This window comes from Pygocentrus nattereri, chromosome 15 (genome assembly GCF_015220715.1).
Source record: "Pygocentrus nattereri isolate fPygNat1 chromosome 15, fPygNat1.pri, whole genome shotgun sequence".
Classification (NCBI taxonomy): domain Eukaryota; kingdom Metazoa; phylum Chordata; class Actinopteri; order Characiformes; family Serrasalmidae; genus Pygocentrus; species Pygocentrus nattereri.
The window spans coordinates 12,153,790-12,170,948 of record NC_051225.1 but is presented as its reverse complement, the minus strand read 5'-3'; the positions used below and the strand labels follow the sequence as shown (position 1 = coordinate 12,170,948).

Sequence of the window (17,159 nt, the reverse complement as noted above, 5' to 3'; positions counted from 1 at the left end):
CAAATAGGTACCCTCTGACCTGGCACACAGAATATCTAAAATATCTCAGTATTACAATACCAAAAGACCTCGCAATATTATCGGAAAGTAATTATCAGCCTATAAATGAAAGAATCAAGGAGGATATCGCAAGATGGAATCTTATTCCTTTTTTCAGTTTTAGCTCGAGGATTGAATCCATTAAAACGAATGTACTACCTAGATTGTTATACTTATTCCAAACCCTACCTATAGAGATTAATCAAAACCATGGGATAAAACAATGTCGAGATATATATGGCAAGGAAAAAGGCCTAGAGTCCGCCTGAAAACCTTACAATTAATCAAAGAAAAGGGGGGGGATGGGGTCTACCTTCTCTAAGAGATTATTACTTCGCAGCACAAATGAGGGCTGTGATATACTGGTGCAAACCACTATATAATGCACACTGGAAGAATATTGAGGAAAAAATAACCCCCATACCTATACAGGCAATCCTAGCAGATGACAACTTACAAGGCTACATAATTACTACTGATAACCCATGGGTGAAATGGACCCTTAAAGTATGGAAAACTATTATAAAACAATACAAATTAGAGGGAGACATTGTAATCCTCAAATATGACTCCAACTTTATATCGAATAAACTGGATTCCAGATTTAAGGACTGGACGACCAAGGGAATAACAGCAATGTGTACAATATTGGAAGGAGCATTAGCTAGTTTTGAAAAGTTGAAGAAGAAACACTTATTAGAAAAACAAGATTTCTATCGATATTTCCAGATGCGAAATTATATTAAAACAGAGGCACAAAATGTAACTGATTTAAGGGCAGGTCTGATGGATTTGTTCAGGAAAGCATATAATGCAGATACCAGCGGTAGAATTATTTCATGTCTATATGGAGCCCTGTCAGATTTAAAAACACATTCAACTTTATACATTAAAACAAAACGGGAGAAGGAAATAGGGATAACTATATCAGATGAAGAATGGAAAATGGAGATATCAATGGAAATGCACCAGGTCCCAGTATTGGAGAGAGTTTGGGTGGAAAACCCTGATACGATATTTTCTTACACCCTCTCAGAAGGCCCATTATGATAATAACCCCCCAGTATGTTGGAGGAACTGTGGAAATCTAATGGCAACTCATTACCATATATTTTGGAACTGCCCGGTATTAAGGTCTACTGGAAGAGGATACATAAAACCCTGCAAGAGATTTTTGAATGTGAAATTACCCTAGAAAGTAAGACTTTATATTTTGGGCTCATACCCCAAAAGTGGGAGAAAAGAGATAAACATCTAATGAACAGTTTGTTGGTTGCAGCTAAGAAAGCTCTCACTAGGAAGAGGCTGTCACAGGAGTGTCCAACGTTAAAGGTGTGGATGGATATTATAAAGGACATATATATGACATGGAGAAAATAACCGCGTTTGTTAATTTTACTGGGAAAAATGGGTTAAATATGTCACACCCCTTAGGCCTGATTTCATATTCATAAACTAATTATATTTCTGAACAGACAAGATCACCCCCTTTTTGTTGTTGTTGGGGGGGGTTGGAGGGGACGAAAAAAAAAAAAAAAAAAGGCTTTATGTATGGGGACTTACAGAAATTTATGACAACTGTGTTGGTTTTTGACGTGTGTGTCTGCGCACATATATGCAAAAAAATTGAAATATGTCCCACAATGACATGTATGCTTGTGTATGACAATAAAAATATAATTATTTTAAGAAAATGACAAACACACATCACCTATTCAGAGAGATACTGTACAGGTGTGTTGCGTATCTCTTGAGAATTTTGATAACATTTGGGGCAAATGTTTCCATCAATCTTCAACCAGTTGCAACAGTCACAATTAATTTAGCCTCACCAAATAAATTAGCCAACAATTCTGTAATAAGCAGTCTACATATAGCCCTTTATATTAACTGTGGGTTTGGTTTACCTTGTATGCCATTTCTGTAGCCTCTCTGAGTGTTTTGTCCTTGTGAACCTCCAGCTTGTTTTCCATCATCATCATCTTGAAAGGATGCATGCAGAAAAGCTTGATCTAAGAGAGAGAGAAAGAAAGAGAGTGAAACAGTAAGATCTAGATAATCTCATAGGAGATTTGTGGATGGGATCATTGTACAAGTTTAGGAGGACACCTTGCACGTGTTGCGCTCAATCTCTCTCTGCCTCTTCTCCTGCTCCTCGGACTCTTTCTCTCTCTGAACGAGGCGTTTTATGTGCTCTGGGAAGTCTTCTACATCGAGGTACTCTACACAAGAGAAAATAATGAACTAAAATGTAATACACACATACATTTGTTGATCGACAGGTATATAAATTCTAATGTTTTTGTAAATACAGGAAACACAAAAAATTCCTCTCAAAACACCAGCATAACTTCCCTTACTTGCATTCCTTGACGGATCTTTCAATCTGTATATTAGCATATATGCATTTGTGGAGCTGTTGAAACATAAAACATTATTAGTCACAGATAAATACAGGGGGTATTCCAGACTAAATGTTATTAGTGATGTAAATAATGTTCTTTTCTTAGGCATCACTGGCAGCTAAAGGACCACAAGTGCAGAAAAGATGGGTCACAATCAATGGTGCTTTGTTTGCAGTCACAAAGAGCCTGTTGTCTTCATCTTAGAGAGACGTCATTTAGTTGGTTATTGAATAAAGTACATGGTGATTATGTTGCCAACTTAATACATGTCCCTATGCACACACCCTTCCCTTTTAGGGCAAAAGCCAAAGGCAGACGTGTGAAGGAGCAAGGAGATGAAGGTTCTGCTAACCTGGCAAAGGCACTGGAGTAATAGCCTCTGCTCCCTGAGGACCCGCCGTATGTCTTTCTGATGTCATCCTGTGTGATCTGTCATACGTAAAATCATCAAAGGCTTTAGTCTGATTAAGGGAGGCTACATTTATGTCAGTATTCAAGAAACTTCTGGGCTAAGCTGTTTACTTTCACCATTAAATGTATTTTCAGAATCAAAAATATGCATTTAGTGTTTCAATCTGACCTTGCTGACATGCTGGTCGTTGAAACTGTACCACTGGCCATCGCTGAAGGACTTGATGCAGGCATAATAATGTCCACCCGCAGCGCTCCCAGAATGAACCATTACCGAGAAAAGTTCAAAGGTCAGTGAGGTCTGCAGAAAAGGAAGGCAGCAAAGAGTTAAGAATACTGTATCTACTACAAGTCAATCTATTCATCTAATTAAAGTAGAACAGGGGCACTAGAGTAGAGTCTTAAATCAGACTTGATATTTTAAACTGAAATATTATACACACACACACACACACACACACACACACACACACACACACACACACACACACACACACACACACCATTTAATATTTTTATAAAATAGTAAATATAAGGACTGTATGATATCAACATGAATTGGGATGTTTGATAAAGCTGTTCGTTATCATGAGATCTCAAATTATTATAATTATTAAAATATTGTACCTCTGATTTTTTTCTATTTTCTGTGTAAACAGAAAAGTAATTAACCTCTGCTTAACAATACCAATAATATAGATTGACAAAAGCACCATTTACTACTACTACGGGGGGGTATTTTTCTCCTCCCTTACCCAATGTATTCTGTTTCTTTTTTCATAAATGAATTTCGTTGCTTGTTTCGGCTTAAGCAATGACAATAAATTGAATCCAATCCAATCCAATCCAAAATATGCAATATGGCCATCAACTGCAAGCACATTTTTTATGTACTACATTTTAGACAACGAGTGGGATTTTTATGTGCGATTCATTCATATGACAAATTAATTAAAGCACATGTATAACTGATGCCTTGCACACCCAACAAGATTTTTCAGATGGTGAAAATGAGACATGAGCCCTCTTATTTCTGCGCACCTTCTCCAGCAACATGAACTCTCCAAGCACCAGTTGTCTCTGGTTTTGACAGTGACAAGTAAGGGGGTTTTCACTCGTAAAAGTCTGGACCAAGGTTTGAACCAAGGTTTATGTTTTTGTCACACTGCATACATCTAATTTGGTTAGTCTTAGTTTCACAAGACAAACCTACATCCTGTCATCACACAGGTGGGCTATGGCTTTCTATACTTAGTTTGTAGAAGAGTGTGCATTCTGTTCGGTGGATAGCCTTTTCCATGTGAATGGAGAAAAATAAATGAACTGATGAATTTTGTTGCCACTATATTACCCTTACATACTGCTGCTGCAGTTTCTTTATCTTCAGTTAGCATTGCTTTCCCATCCTGTCAAATCCTCTCCCCCTCTCTGAAAATAAGCTACAAGCTTAAGCATTTTTAAACGTTTTTTCAAGCTGAATTTTGATTTCTGTTGCACTAAATAACAGTTAAATTATTTCATCTCCTCTCTACCGCAGCTGTTATTCTTCTTCTATTGTTTAACAGAGGATTTTTTAATTAATTGATTAAGTGCTCCAAAAGTCTCAACCATCCAAAAATGTATTTTTACACTGCAAATGAACCAAACCATGCTTCATTTTGATCCTGACCAATACCACCTTTTTTTGGTCAGACCATATTCTGAAAGGTCCAAGGCACCTTTCACACCTGCTATTTTAGTTCAGACAAAACTGAAAAGTCTGAATGTCTGGACAAAAAAAAAAAGCAGGCGTGAAAGCACCCTAAGAGCATGTATTGCCGGTATACTAGCAACTAGACGTTTTCCTCAAACGCCAAAATAATTAGCTTCTCCACAAGCAGCTCAAACAAGGCTACAAATATTGAGTTATATGTGGAAGCACTCAATGTTTAAGCTTTGGAATGAAGCAATGAACTACTCACACTTTTACAAAATGGAAAGTAGTCTGATCAATGTCACAGTTAGAATTTCCAGACTGCCTTCAAGATTCTGCCTGTTTTGTGCTTCGTCACAGGTGACACTGCATTTCCAGAAGCAGCTCAATGGGATTACGCAGATTTGAGTGTTGAGCGAAAGAGTTCCTTAAGGTTTAGATCCTGAACGAAGCAGAGACATTTTGCTTTCTTTCGCATTTCGCAAGTGGAAAGCATTGTGCTTAACGCCACAGTATGCTGGCTATGTCATTTTATTTCACCAAATATGTTACACACTGGTACAGAGACTTAACAAGTACTTAACTAAGGGAAAAGTAAAAATACATTAAAAAATAAATTAAATAAAGAATAAGGATGTTACAGAATAATATGAATTTGCAAAATGACATATATATGTAGATATGCAGATGTATATACATGCTCCAATTTGCATCCAGGCTGTTAAGTTTTAGTGTGAGAAGTTAATTTTATTTTATTTTTTTCCCCCCAGAGAAAAAAGCAGAATGGAGCAGAATGATTACAGAATGCTTTGAGCAAGGAGTGAAAATGTCAGCCACTGCACTCACACACTCTTCTCCCATCAAGCTTGGACAAAAACATCAGAGCTCATGCAAGTACTAGAGGTAACTGTGGAAATACCTTTGGCTTCAGGACCCTCTCAGTGGCGCTTGTGCTGTCCAGGCAGATGCCTTCATCCACGCCATCATCTGTGGAGAAGTCGTTGCTCATCTGGTCGCTGTGGCAACTGCCCTCGTTCTCCGCCCCACTGTCAGTACAGCTTTCTGTCTGAGGGGACTTCTGCGGTACGCGTGCGCGTGCATGTGGTAATCAAAAGGCAGATAAAAGAGACGCTCATCAGTCACAAGCATGCATTATTGATGCCCTTATTCGAGATCTAACTGAGATGAGTAATCAGTTTAAGTAGAACCCTGAAACATCTCTGTCCACAGCAATCAGGGAGATACTAAGGCTTGTTTTCTACCTCATCCTCTAGGTCAATGAAGGGGCTCATGTCAAGCTCCTCAGGGAAGGTCATGCGGTCATTTAGCTTGATGCGGTGCATAGTGGTGTAGTCAAAGTCAAAACGTTTCAGCTGCAGGGTCAGCAGATAAGGAAAGTGCAGGAATCTCAGGCCCTGTCGCACAAGACAGAATGAGCAAAATAAAAACAAGAGAAGGGTTAAAAAAAAAAAAAAAAAAAAAAAAGACAGATCAGCCTACAGTGGCCTGCAGTGGCTCACCTTGCGGGCATCACATTTCTTCTTGCAGCGCTCACAGAAGTACTGGTTGGGTCCATCCAGCGTCTCAGGCTGGATGAAAGCCTGCAATGCCTCCTCCTGTTGGATACATCAGAAAATAACAAGAGAGATTATAACAGTCTGCCAATTCGTCCAGAAACACACATGATTTGCCTAGTAAGGGTGCAAAAATGTACTGTTGCATTGTGAATGCAGCTACTCTACAGCATTGATTTTTGAATAATCAAAAAAATATATATATATTAGATTCCTTTCAAACCCATAAATCCAAACGGTGTCATATTTAAAAGCCGTATCTTCCTTCAGACACACTTCGTTAAGTTTATCTTTAAAAATAATTCAGAATCACAAACACAAATAATGGTAAATTTGAGATTTCATGATGCACTTAATCGTTGTCTAAAGATTCACTATAAGGTCAGAGATTTACATCCCTATCGCACAGGGACTGCTTTTGCCAAACAACTGAGAAGCTGAACATAAAAAGGGAGACGCACCACACTCCCAAAAGCCTGGCTTGCTCCAAAGGGCCTGATGACCAGAGGGATGTCCAGGTAAGTGTCAATCCTCCAGCTCTCATAGCCGCACTCCAGACAACGCACGTAGTCCTTCAGCTTGCCCTGGTATAGCTGGTTTATAAGGTCAGCCTGATGAGACAACATACAAACTTTCAGTTCCAAAACAAACAACAGATGCTGAGCTTGGATTAAGAAATCCTGAATGAAATCCACCTTTATTTTTTTTTTAAGCATGAAGCACTAGAAGTTGTCTACATATTTATAAGAACAACCACAGTCCCACACTATTAAGCCAGGAAACACTTGCTCACTATGTTAGCCTAAGCAATTACAATGTTAAAGCATTCAAAGATTCTTCAGTGTGTTTTATCTCCATATGTAATAACAGAGTCAAGAAGCTGCATATCGCTGGTGTCAGAAGAAAACCTCATATCTCCATTATTCTCGTTTCTCAGTTTGACATAACTCGAAAATGCCTATAGCTCTTTACATTGTGTGTAAATTTCACAATGAACAGACCAAAAGAAACGGCCCAAAATGACTTGGAAAAATGTCTGGTTCCATGGACTTACATTAAAATGAATGTATCCTTTTCCCTTCTCCTGTAAAGATACCATTTTGGAGATACGTTTTTTTTCTGACAACAGCTATGTAAGAAATCAACTTAAAAAGCATTCAATTCAAGATCAACAAATTCAAGACACTAAACTGAATAATAAATATTAAACTACTAGTACGTAAGGTATGACTCACAGCACTAGAAAATACTCAACATCAAAAAAAAGTATAATGAGTTTTACTTTTTTTTTTTTTTTTAAATAAGGGCTGTGCAAAAATGTGTACTTTTTCAAAATGCACCATCCACCTTCGATTCTATAAGGTCCATACATCGGAAGAAAATATGGGCAAAATGGCAATTTACATTTCAAGATATTTTAGAAGACACAATAGGCATCATCACATTCTGACACAGATGCTAGGCCTTAATTGTGCCACAATTAAAAACAGCCATCAAAAATTATTAATGACCCCCCCCCCAAATAATTTACATGCTGCAGGACTTTGTATGCTTTTTTTGTAATGAAACATGCAATGGGTCAATGTTCTGTAGGCACTGACATGCTCAGAAAAGCTTAACATTAATCACAATAAAACAATGTCACTATACTGATAAAATATATTGTTCACACCTACTCAACATCACACTACACCTATTTAAATATAATTACATATGAGAAAAAACACAAGACATGGTCATTTCAAAGGACTGTTTATATGGATATTCTAGAGTCACTGAGACTCCTGCAATTGAGGTAGCCTTTCAAAACATCTCTGACCCAGCAAGTCCTGCACGAGGCCAGACCCTGCACCACTATCAGACACTGCTAACCCTGGGACTTTCCTAGCCACACTGGGCCCTTTGTTCTGGCCTTTGGGGGAGGGTTCCCAACGGCTGTGGATTAGTGTTGTGTCAGAAGGAAGGGTGGTCTCTACCTGTTCCGTCTGTTTCCACTTCTGCTCCAAGGCGTCAAACATGACCCGACAGAGTTCCTGGACATCATGCTGCTGCCATGCTGCAGAATGAACAAACAAACACACACACCAGTCAAAGACAAATTATTTTCACAGCAATCTGGGGCAGGAAACAAAAGGCAGCATTCTGAGACATTCTGATGTTGTCAGCAGTAATGTGGCTTGTTTCTCTCGTGAGCCAGGAACATCAGAGCAGAAAGGAGCTCACCTTCACTGCTGTCCCAGCCAAAGCTGCGTGTCACATCCGTGGTCTCAATAGCACGCTTCTTGCTGGTCTGCAGCAGCACAAAGAGCCTCTGCAGCTGGTAAGGAATACTCGTGACTGGGTCTTCCTCTGACTCCTCAAACTCCCAACTGAAGGGGGAAAAAAAAAAAAGATTGTAATTAAGTCTCTTTCTCGTCTCGTTTCTCGCACAGTAAGTGAAGAGAATGAGAGTGATACTTGGTTACAAAATGAAGAGGGTGAGAATGAGAGAGAAAACACAGTATTCTCTTACTTATAGAGTGCATTTCTGAACTCTGGCGTCATGAACAGGGTCTGAAGTAAACTGTTCAGGTAACAGGTCATGGCCTGGTTGACCAAACCCACATATCCTACAGGGTACAGACAAAAAGGAGGATCAGCACAAGTCAGAAATATTCTATTCATCCCCCAAAAGTACACTCTTTGTAGCAACTGGTCCAACATCAGACATGCTTCACAGAACATTTCACCTCTTTTAGATTTGGTATGTAATGAGTTTCCAGTTAAACACACAAACTATGTTTCTCTAGATAGGCAAGATGGAAATTATACCATTACACAAAAAAGAGCTCCTGAACAAGTTTCAGCTCTATAAAACCTAACAAAAGCAGCCCTGGTTAACTTGTTTTAGGATAGTTGTTAAGAACCCAGGTTTAGATACTGAAGCCATGACTAATTTCTGATAAACAGCCAATTGTGAAAGAAGTAAAACTGCTTATTCTTTAAAGAAAAAGGACTAACACTATGCAATTGTGCAGAAATTCAGTAAAGCACAATTAAAGTAGTAAAACAATTAAAATGGTCACCACTGCCATCATGTTAGCGCTTACTAGGGTAATAAGTGCTTTACTACTTGATAGGCAAGTAGCATAAATGCTTTCCATATAACTGACATATTGCCTCAAAAAAGCATCAGAGGCATCCATGAGCTCTGAACATGACCAAAATCCCAAACTTTACCTGCTCCTGAACAAATCAGGAGGGCAGTGTAAGTTGCTATGAAGTCTGGTAAAAGGTATTGTGAAAAGTCAGCAGGCATTACAAGACAGGCCCCTGATATCAACAGTTTAACCCCTTGCACACATAATATTTTTTATTTTAATGAATAATGCACCATAAATTCAGTGTTTGATAAACACTTTAGCAAACCTTCTGCAATGCTTGTCCAACCTCCAACAGTCGAATAGTCACTATTAAAAAAACAAAACGAAAAAAAAAACAAAACATGTCAGACCATGGATAGGGCAATTAATAGGCCTTGGAGAAGCTACCTGTCTCTGACTTGTTCAGTATGGAGGAGTAGGAGTAGCTGGGGCTGCTGTAATCACTGCTGCAGCCCACTGTGCCATCCCGGGGCAAGGGCCCAATGAAGCGGTCTTGAGAGCTGTCATCCAGCCCACTGCTGTCTGCTGTGCCCGACTCATCCTGTATACACATACATACAGCAATTAACAAATACTATGGCCAGTCTTATCGCATAATAGCTTTAAACCACACAAAACACTCTCAGGAAACTTGCTGACCATGTAAACAAGCCCTTTTCTTCTTTCTTTACCTCATAGAAAGTCTCTTTTGCCACTTGGGAAACAGCTGTTAGACCAGATGACCCACTGAACCAGGCACCAGATGCATGCTTATCCCACACTGATAACTGTGACCCTCCAAGTACTAAGCAACTCTTTCTCTGATGACCTGACTACTTACAGAAGCTATCTGAGGCTGCTCTCCGTCCTTGTCTGAGAGTTGCAGGAAGTTCCGCTTCCCTGGCTCAAACCCAGACTCTACCAGAGACATCTCACTGGCCTGGTCCAGAGGAGCCTATAAAAAGGAAGATGGAAAGGAAAGACAAAGTGAGACAGAAGAGAAGGATGTGGGCCAGACGTGCTTTACAGACAATACAAAGATGTAAGAACGTATGAGGACTCTTCCTTTGAACCCTTTGCAATGTATAAACCTTGCCTTTTTTGTTTCTTCACCACGATCTGTTAATGCGTCTCTTTAGAAGCCCTTGATCCTTTTTTGGCATTTGACAAACAGCAGGACATACAGGTAACATTCTATCTGCTGCACCTCATTCATGCTATACAAGCCCTGACAATTAACTGTAATGCAAGTAACTTGCTTAAAATCCATGAATAACAATAATAACTATTTTAATTATTTAAATAATAATAATAATAATTTTCATTAAAATAATCAAACACACTAGCCAACAGTATGTGGATAATCCCAATCCTCCTAATTCAGGGGTGTTGTACTCAACCACTAAAAGGGCCGTATTAAAAATCTCAGCAAATCTGTGGCCCAGCTGTATTTTTTTTTTTAATTAACAATTTGCCATGACCTGAACAGGCCATTGTTTATTCAAAAATAATTCAAACTGCAACAGCAGCACAGAGATTGAATAGTTATTGAAAAATAATTCTAAATAAAAAATTGTTTTTTTACTGCCTATTTGCTTAAACTAGACACCAGGCATACTTTGTGTGAAATCGCTGGCTCACAGACTGTTGTTGAGGTAAGGGGGTCCCCCTGCAGTGCATTCTGGGGACTGTATTGTATCATAGGGTGAAACAGACTAATAAGAATAGAAAATTAAAATAATTTTGCAGGCCAAATAGGACTATGTCATGGGCCTGACTTATCCCACGGGCCTTGTGTTTGACCAAGTTGACCAACTTCAGGCATTTCAGGCACAGCCATTGCTAACAGGTGTGTAAATTCAAGTGGATAGCCATTCAATCTCCATAGTTAAACTCCATATTACTGCCCATGGTTTTTGAATGGGATGCCCAACAAGCTCATTAAGGTGTGATGGTCAGAAGTCCAAATATATTGACCATACAGCATATGTTTCCCTTTATGAAATGTATTTCTGGCTGGTTAATGTTTACAATACACTGCTCCCTTTTGTGTCATTTTAAAAGCAGGAAACAGAAAAGTCCAAACAAATCAGTCTGTCGACCAGGAAACATGGGTTTATTAACGTTATTTAAACTAATCTGAATATCACATGATAATATTTTAATATATTTGAAAATGTCATGATATCGAGTTTTATCTAATTTAACATTGACAATTTGGCTGTTCTGAGAAGAAAGGACACCTACATTACTCAAACATTAGTAAGTCAGAATGCAGGTTAAATGAAGTGAAATTTGACCTGTCTATGGGCGTCTATTTGACCTGTCTATTAGACTGACACTGTTAACCTTTAATTACATTTGGCTATATATGAAATAACAAAAACCAGTTACAAATTACAATGAAATTCTGAACTTGCCTTCTTTTACTGCCCTGTAAGCTCCAGATGTTATCTAGATAAGTGTGAGGTGTAAACTCTAAAGGAGAAGGTAATTATTTTGAATAACATGAGTTCCAAGACGGTCAAATTACACCAAAATCCCCAGCAACTTATAGATATTAATTAGCTAAGAATGCGGTTCCAACTCCACAGTGCTGTGTAATTATTCTGGGTAAAGCAGTGGCTAATTATGTGGCCTTAAAAATTATACATGAAGAAAGTACAAACACTTTAACATAATGCTTATCTGTTTATTACCAACAATCAAAACTGAATCTGGGTTGTAAAAGAAAGCAATGATTCATACTATGGTTTTATTGAATCCTTTGCTGTGAGTTTACTTTACTGAAAAAGCTTGTTTGTATTTTGTGTCATCATTTTATGTCATATAACTTATTAAATATTTTGAGATGTTTCTACTTCACTTTCCTACTTAAAACGTGAAATTACAGTGAACTTCTGCATGAGTATGCTTGTATTTACCACATTCTTGAATTGAGATATTTAAAGTCCTTAAAGTGAATTACACAAATTAAATTAAATTTTAATGTAATTTAGTTAGCAATTTGGAGCATCTTTGTAATCATCATCCTAGCACTTTTGAGCTTGTACTACAGGCTCACTCTGTGAATATCTAGAACCTGATTACTGTATTTAGTTAGTCTTGAAATTTATCATTATGATGTCCAAAATAAAAGAAGCAGCAGCAACAATGTGTTTTTTGCTGCACCCGGCTTGTGAATTCGCATCTTGCAGTGTTTGAATGTAGAAACATCTCCTACAAAGTTTGTACTGCAAACTCTGATACATTACCACTTGGCGAACTGCTAGCAAACCAGCTAGTCCGCACACAGATACATTCGTCTCACATCTCACTAAAATGTTAGCAACTGTTCAGTGCTGATTTTCTTTTCTGGCACTTAGTACTTTCTGTCGACATTTTACTCCCCAACAACCAAATTTCAATACATCGTACAAACCCTTCTATAACATTTATGGGGGGCAATCCGTACAAATTCAGAGAAAATCTAAATTATACACCTGTTAGCTCAGTTTCAGTAGATCACTTATTTTAATTGAGAATATTCAAGGTTTAATACTCTGATATCCCATTGTGCATTCATAGATCAGTGGGGATTAGCTCACTGCATTTCTGCCAGAAAAATTTACACAATGACCCAGCATGGTACACCATTATACACAGAGGAGAAAGACAAAATAATCTGGACACACACACCATTTATATATATTACATTCCATAATAATAATAATAATAATAATAATAATAATAATAAAATTACATTTATATAGCGCCTTTCACAAACCCAAGGTCGCTTCACATAGCATATACAATATATATATATATATATATATATATATATATATATATATATATATATATATATATATATATATATATATATATATATATATATATATATCTCACATACAGACTGTAGTCCATCTGTTTCTCTGATACTTTGATATGAATGCTGACACTGGTTGTTAATGGTGACTAAAGTTGCGATATCAATGTGCTGATAGAAGATAAATAAGAATGAATGAAAATATTTTTTTTCAATATTTCTGCATAATCTGTTTGTATAGAGTCATTCAGAATGGTTTCATGTGAAATTGTGCATAGTGAAATCTACCTTTGGGTTTCTTTACAGTGGTGGAGATGTCTACCATGCAAAATATAGCCATTTCAGTCATTCCTAGTAACCAATGAGCCTATACACCGATCAGATAAACATTATGACCACCTCCTTATTTCTATGCTCACTGTCCATTTTATCAGCTCCACTTACTATATAGGTGCACTTTGTAGTTCTACAGTTACAGACTGTAGTCCATCTGTTTCTCTGACACTTTGTTAGCCCCCTTTTACCCTGTTCTTCAGTGGTCAGGACCCCCATGGACCCTCACAGAGCAGGTACTATTTGGGTGGTGGATCATTCTCAGCGCTGCAGTAACACTGACGTGGTGGTGGTGTGTTAGTGTGTGTTGCGCTCGTCTGAGTGGATCAGACACAGCAGTGCTGCTGGAGTTTGTAAATAATTCAGTGTAACTGCTGGACTGAGAATAGTCCACCAACAGCGTCCTGCGGGCAGCGTTCTGTGACCACCGATGAAGGACTCGAGGATGACCAACAAACTGTGCAGCAGCAGATGAGCCATTGTCTCTGACTTTATATCTACAAGGTCGACCGGCAAGGTAGGAGTGTCTAATAGAGTGAAGAGTGAGCGGACACAGTGTTTAAAAACTCCAGCAGCACTGCTGTGTCTGATCCACTCGTACCAGCACAACACACACTAACACACCACCACCACGTCAGTGTCACTGCACTGCTGTGAATGATCCACCACCCACATAGTACCTGTTCTGTGAGAATCCATGGGGGTCCTGACCACTAAAGAACAAAGTAGAAGGGGGCCTAAAGTATCAGAGAAACAGATGGACCACAGTCTGTAACTGTAGAAATAAAGTACACCTATACAGTAAGTGGACCTGATAAAATGGACAGTGACAGCACAGAAACAGGTTATGTCTGATCGGTGTAAACACACACACACACACACACACACACACATATATATATATATATATATATATATATATATATATCCTGTCTGATGTCCGGTGGTTTTGGTTTTATTTTAAGAGGTTCAGTAAGACATAACCTTTTATTTGCTGCAACTTATTTAGGAAGGCCACTCTCATTTAAGAGGGCCACTGGTGCAGTGGCATAGCCTGGATCAAACTCTGGGTTTAATCCAGTGACCTACTCAGAGAGCTAACTCCAGCTCCAGCACCTGTGCTCTGGGTCAGCTGCAGGATTAGCACATAGCCAGGTTCACATAACACTGTCTCGTCTCACATCCCAAAACAAAACTCTATTCACTCGAACAATATCTATTAAAGAAATATAGCACTGGTACTACAGGAGGCATAATAGATTAAATATGAGTGTTCATTACACTGACAAACAATAAATCATTAGCATACAATCAATTAAATTAACCATTTAGTTTTAATATCTAATAAAGTGGACATTGGAGTGACTGAGGCTATTCCTTCACGTGAGCTATTGCTTAAGGTAACACTTGTAGCCAGTCGTTGCTGCATTTTTATAGAGAACTTCTCTTTTTCAAACTTATGAAAAAATATAAACGATGGCATGTGGAGGAGTGCATCAGTATTGATCTTTACATAAACTGTTTTTAAATCACTAATGCAAGCCCTATACACTTCTGTTTAATCTGACTAATTTCTAAACCTGTGGGCAGCTAAACTACAAAAAATTAACTCTGCCAGTTAAACTGATCTCTTCATTGTTATTACCTGTTATTAGAGCTGACACTGTGAATATGGACCTCCATACAGTTTTATCCAAAAGTCATCTCTTTATATGGACTAATTTCCTGTCAGCGCCCTTCAAGCTGCAGGACTGATGGAATAAATTTCACTTAGAGATGTGTGTGAATGGATGGATTAGTTATAACGGGAAAAGAGGCGGTGCTCACCACATCCGATATGTTGCCCCATGCCAGTTCAAAGGTGCCATTCACATAGCCAGCCTTCTGAGCGACATCTTCATAGAGCTTGGAGAGGGAAGTGGAAGCCGGGAGGTTGAGGGTCAATCTCTCATTGACCGTCTTGGCGTTGGTGGTGTCCTGGACTATACACAGCACTCTGGGCTCCTCAGCAGCACTCTCTATCTGCAGCACAAAGTAGGACACTTTCACTTTAGTTGTCAACGCATAATGATTAAGGAAAAGGTCACACCACTCCACATGCTGCTAAACAGGCTGCTGACAGTCATTTTGAGTTAAGGTGGCAGCAGGGGGGTGGAGTTCAGGCGACAGTCAGCCTTCGAGAAATTCCCTGGGTCCAAGCCATAACATGACAGGGAGGTACACATAACACAAGGCAGGCGAAAGTGGAGCAGTGATGGTTACGCAACTCAGTATTGATATGACCTACCGTAGCCCTGGTTACATTAAGCTCTTAGAAGACACAGCGTACATGTTAAGCCTGGGAGCATGTTAGTATACCAAGAAATATGGTCAGAAGCTCAAAGTCTTAACTTTGTAAAACACTACAAGGTTTCCCATAAAGTTTTACAAGGCCACACTGATCTCAGGGACAGACACAACAAACCCAGGAGTTGGCCCAAAACATGCACAAGACAACATACCATTCAGTGAATTGGTAAAATGTCTCATCATGCCACGACCATTTGGAACTACTGATTATGTAACATGGAAAACACAGCCTCATGTAAAAGATTTGATCACTGACAACGCAATGGAGCATAATGTCTACTTGGTGACGACATTGTGGAAATCATAAGCTCTGTTTACAAAGCCAGAGCCATTTTCTTTTCACACAATGTCTCTGTTCCCTCAGACTGCTCTCCACTGCCAATCTGCTCACGTTACCACAAGCGCCTCGGCCTCCAAGTGTGACGCAAATAAAATATTTCTTGGTCATTTGGGAGACCGGCATCATGTTTACGGACAATTACGTGAAAACAAGTCACAGCAGAAATAATTCTGTTGGCATTTTAAGCCTTGCTCTCATGAATCTGCAGTACATTCACAGGCATTGGCTTGTTTTAAAAGCTTGAATATTCTCATCCAGAAGCAGAGAGTACAGGATCTTGCCCTCATCCCAACTTTTACACTCACTCATTAGTTTACAGTTAGTAACTACTTACTTAATTAACATGCCGGTGCAAATTCAGGCACAATGCTGTTATTACACACAGAAACAACTCCAAAACTCTTATGTCAGAGCTACCTGCGAGAACTTCTTCTTCATTTCCTCAAAAATACTCTGCCTGCAACTCCAAAATATACCCTGATGATGAAGCAAAAAAGACAAAAACACTTAAAAACATCTGGTCCAGATGAGCACTGCTACATGAGGAACAAAATCACTTAAGCCAGTAGACTACTAATGCCGGCCTTACACCAAGCGATTTCAGTGTCGCAGACAAATATCCATTTTGGAATAAAATCATGTAGAGGTGAAACGATTACCTGAGTAATTCGAGTTACTCGATTACATAAATTGATCCGAGTAACTTTATGTGCGTTTAAATTTCGTTAAATTTCATTTAAAACTCAGAGTGTAGTATTTCGCACTGAGTACTTTTAATTTGGCACAACACGCTTACGTCACTCACGCACAGGAAGAAGGAGGAGGTGGACGCAGCAGAGGTTTTTAGTTGAGACGCAGGAATATGGAAGCGGCGAGGGAAAACAGCGAAAACGTACGAGAAGAAAAGGGCAATAAGAAAAGACAGAAAATGTCAAAAGTATGGGAGCATTTTAGGCTCGACAGCAAGAACAACACCGTGACATGTATTCGGTGCAACATAGTCCTTGCCTACCCCAACAGCACATCTTCAATGCTGCACCATCTCGGCTGAAGACACCCGGAATGGAGCGGAGCCGAGACAAGGT

General features: G+C 38.9%; 1 protein-coding gene across 2 annotated transcripts in view; it reads right to left on the bottom strand.

The window, feature by feature from the left end:
- usp47 (ubiquitin specific peptidase 47) overlaps positions 1-17,159 on the bottom strand; it is a 42,945-nt gene that overhangs the window by 12,080 nt on the left and 13,706 nt on the right. For both annotated transcript variants that reach the window (XM_017707240.2, XM_017707241.2), the window contains exons 2-16: positions 15,213-15,407; positions 10,086-10,199; positions 9,653-9,806; positions 8,635-8,731; positions 8,346-8,491; positions 8,099-8,178; positions 6,584-6,733; positions 6,069-6,164; positions 5,811-5,963; positions 5,468-5,626; positions 3,025-3,156; positions 2,797-2,873; positions 2,400-2,455; positions 2,149-2,261; positions 1,947-2,051 (exon numbers count right to left, since the gene is read on the bottom strand). In XM_017707240.2, coding sequence (XP_017562729.1) covers positions 1,947-2,051; positions 2,149-2,261; positions 2,400-2,455; positions 2,797-2,873; positions 3,025-3,156; positions 5,468-5,626; positions 5,811-5,963; positions 6,069-6,164; positions 6,584-6,733; positions 8,099-8,178; positions 8,346-8,491; positions 8,635-8,731; positions 9,653-9,806; positions 10,086-10,199; positions 15,213-15,407 — 1,827 coding nt within the window. The remainder of the gene's footprint in view (positions 1-1,946; positions 2,052-2,148; positions 2,262-2,399; positions 2,456-2,796; positions 2,874-3,024; positions 3,157-5,467; positions 5,627-5,810; positions 5,964-6,068; positions 6,165-6,583; positions 6,734-8,098; positions 8,179-8,345; positions 8,492-8,634; positions 8,732-9,652; positions 9,807-10,085; positions 10,200-15,212; positions 15,408-17,159) is intronic.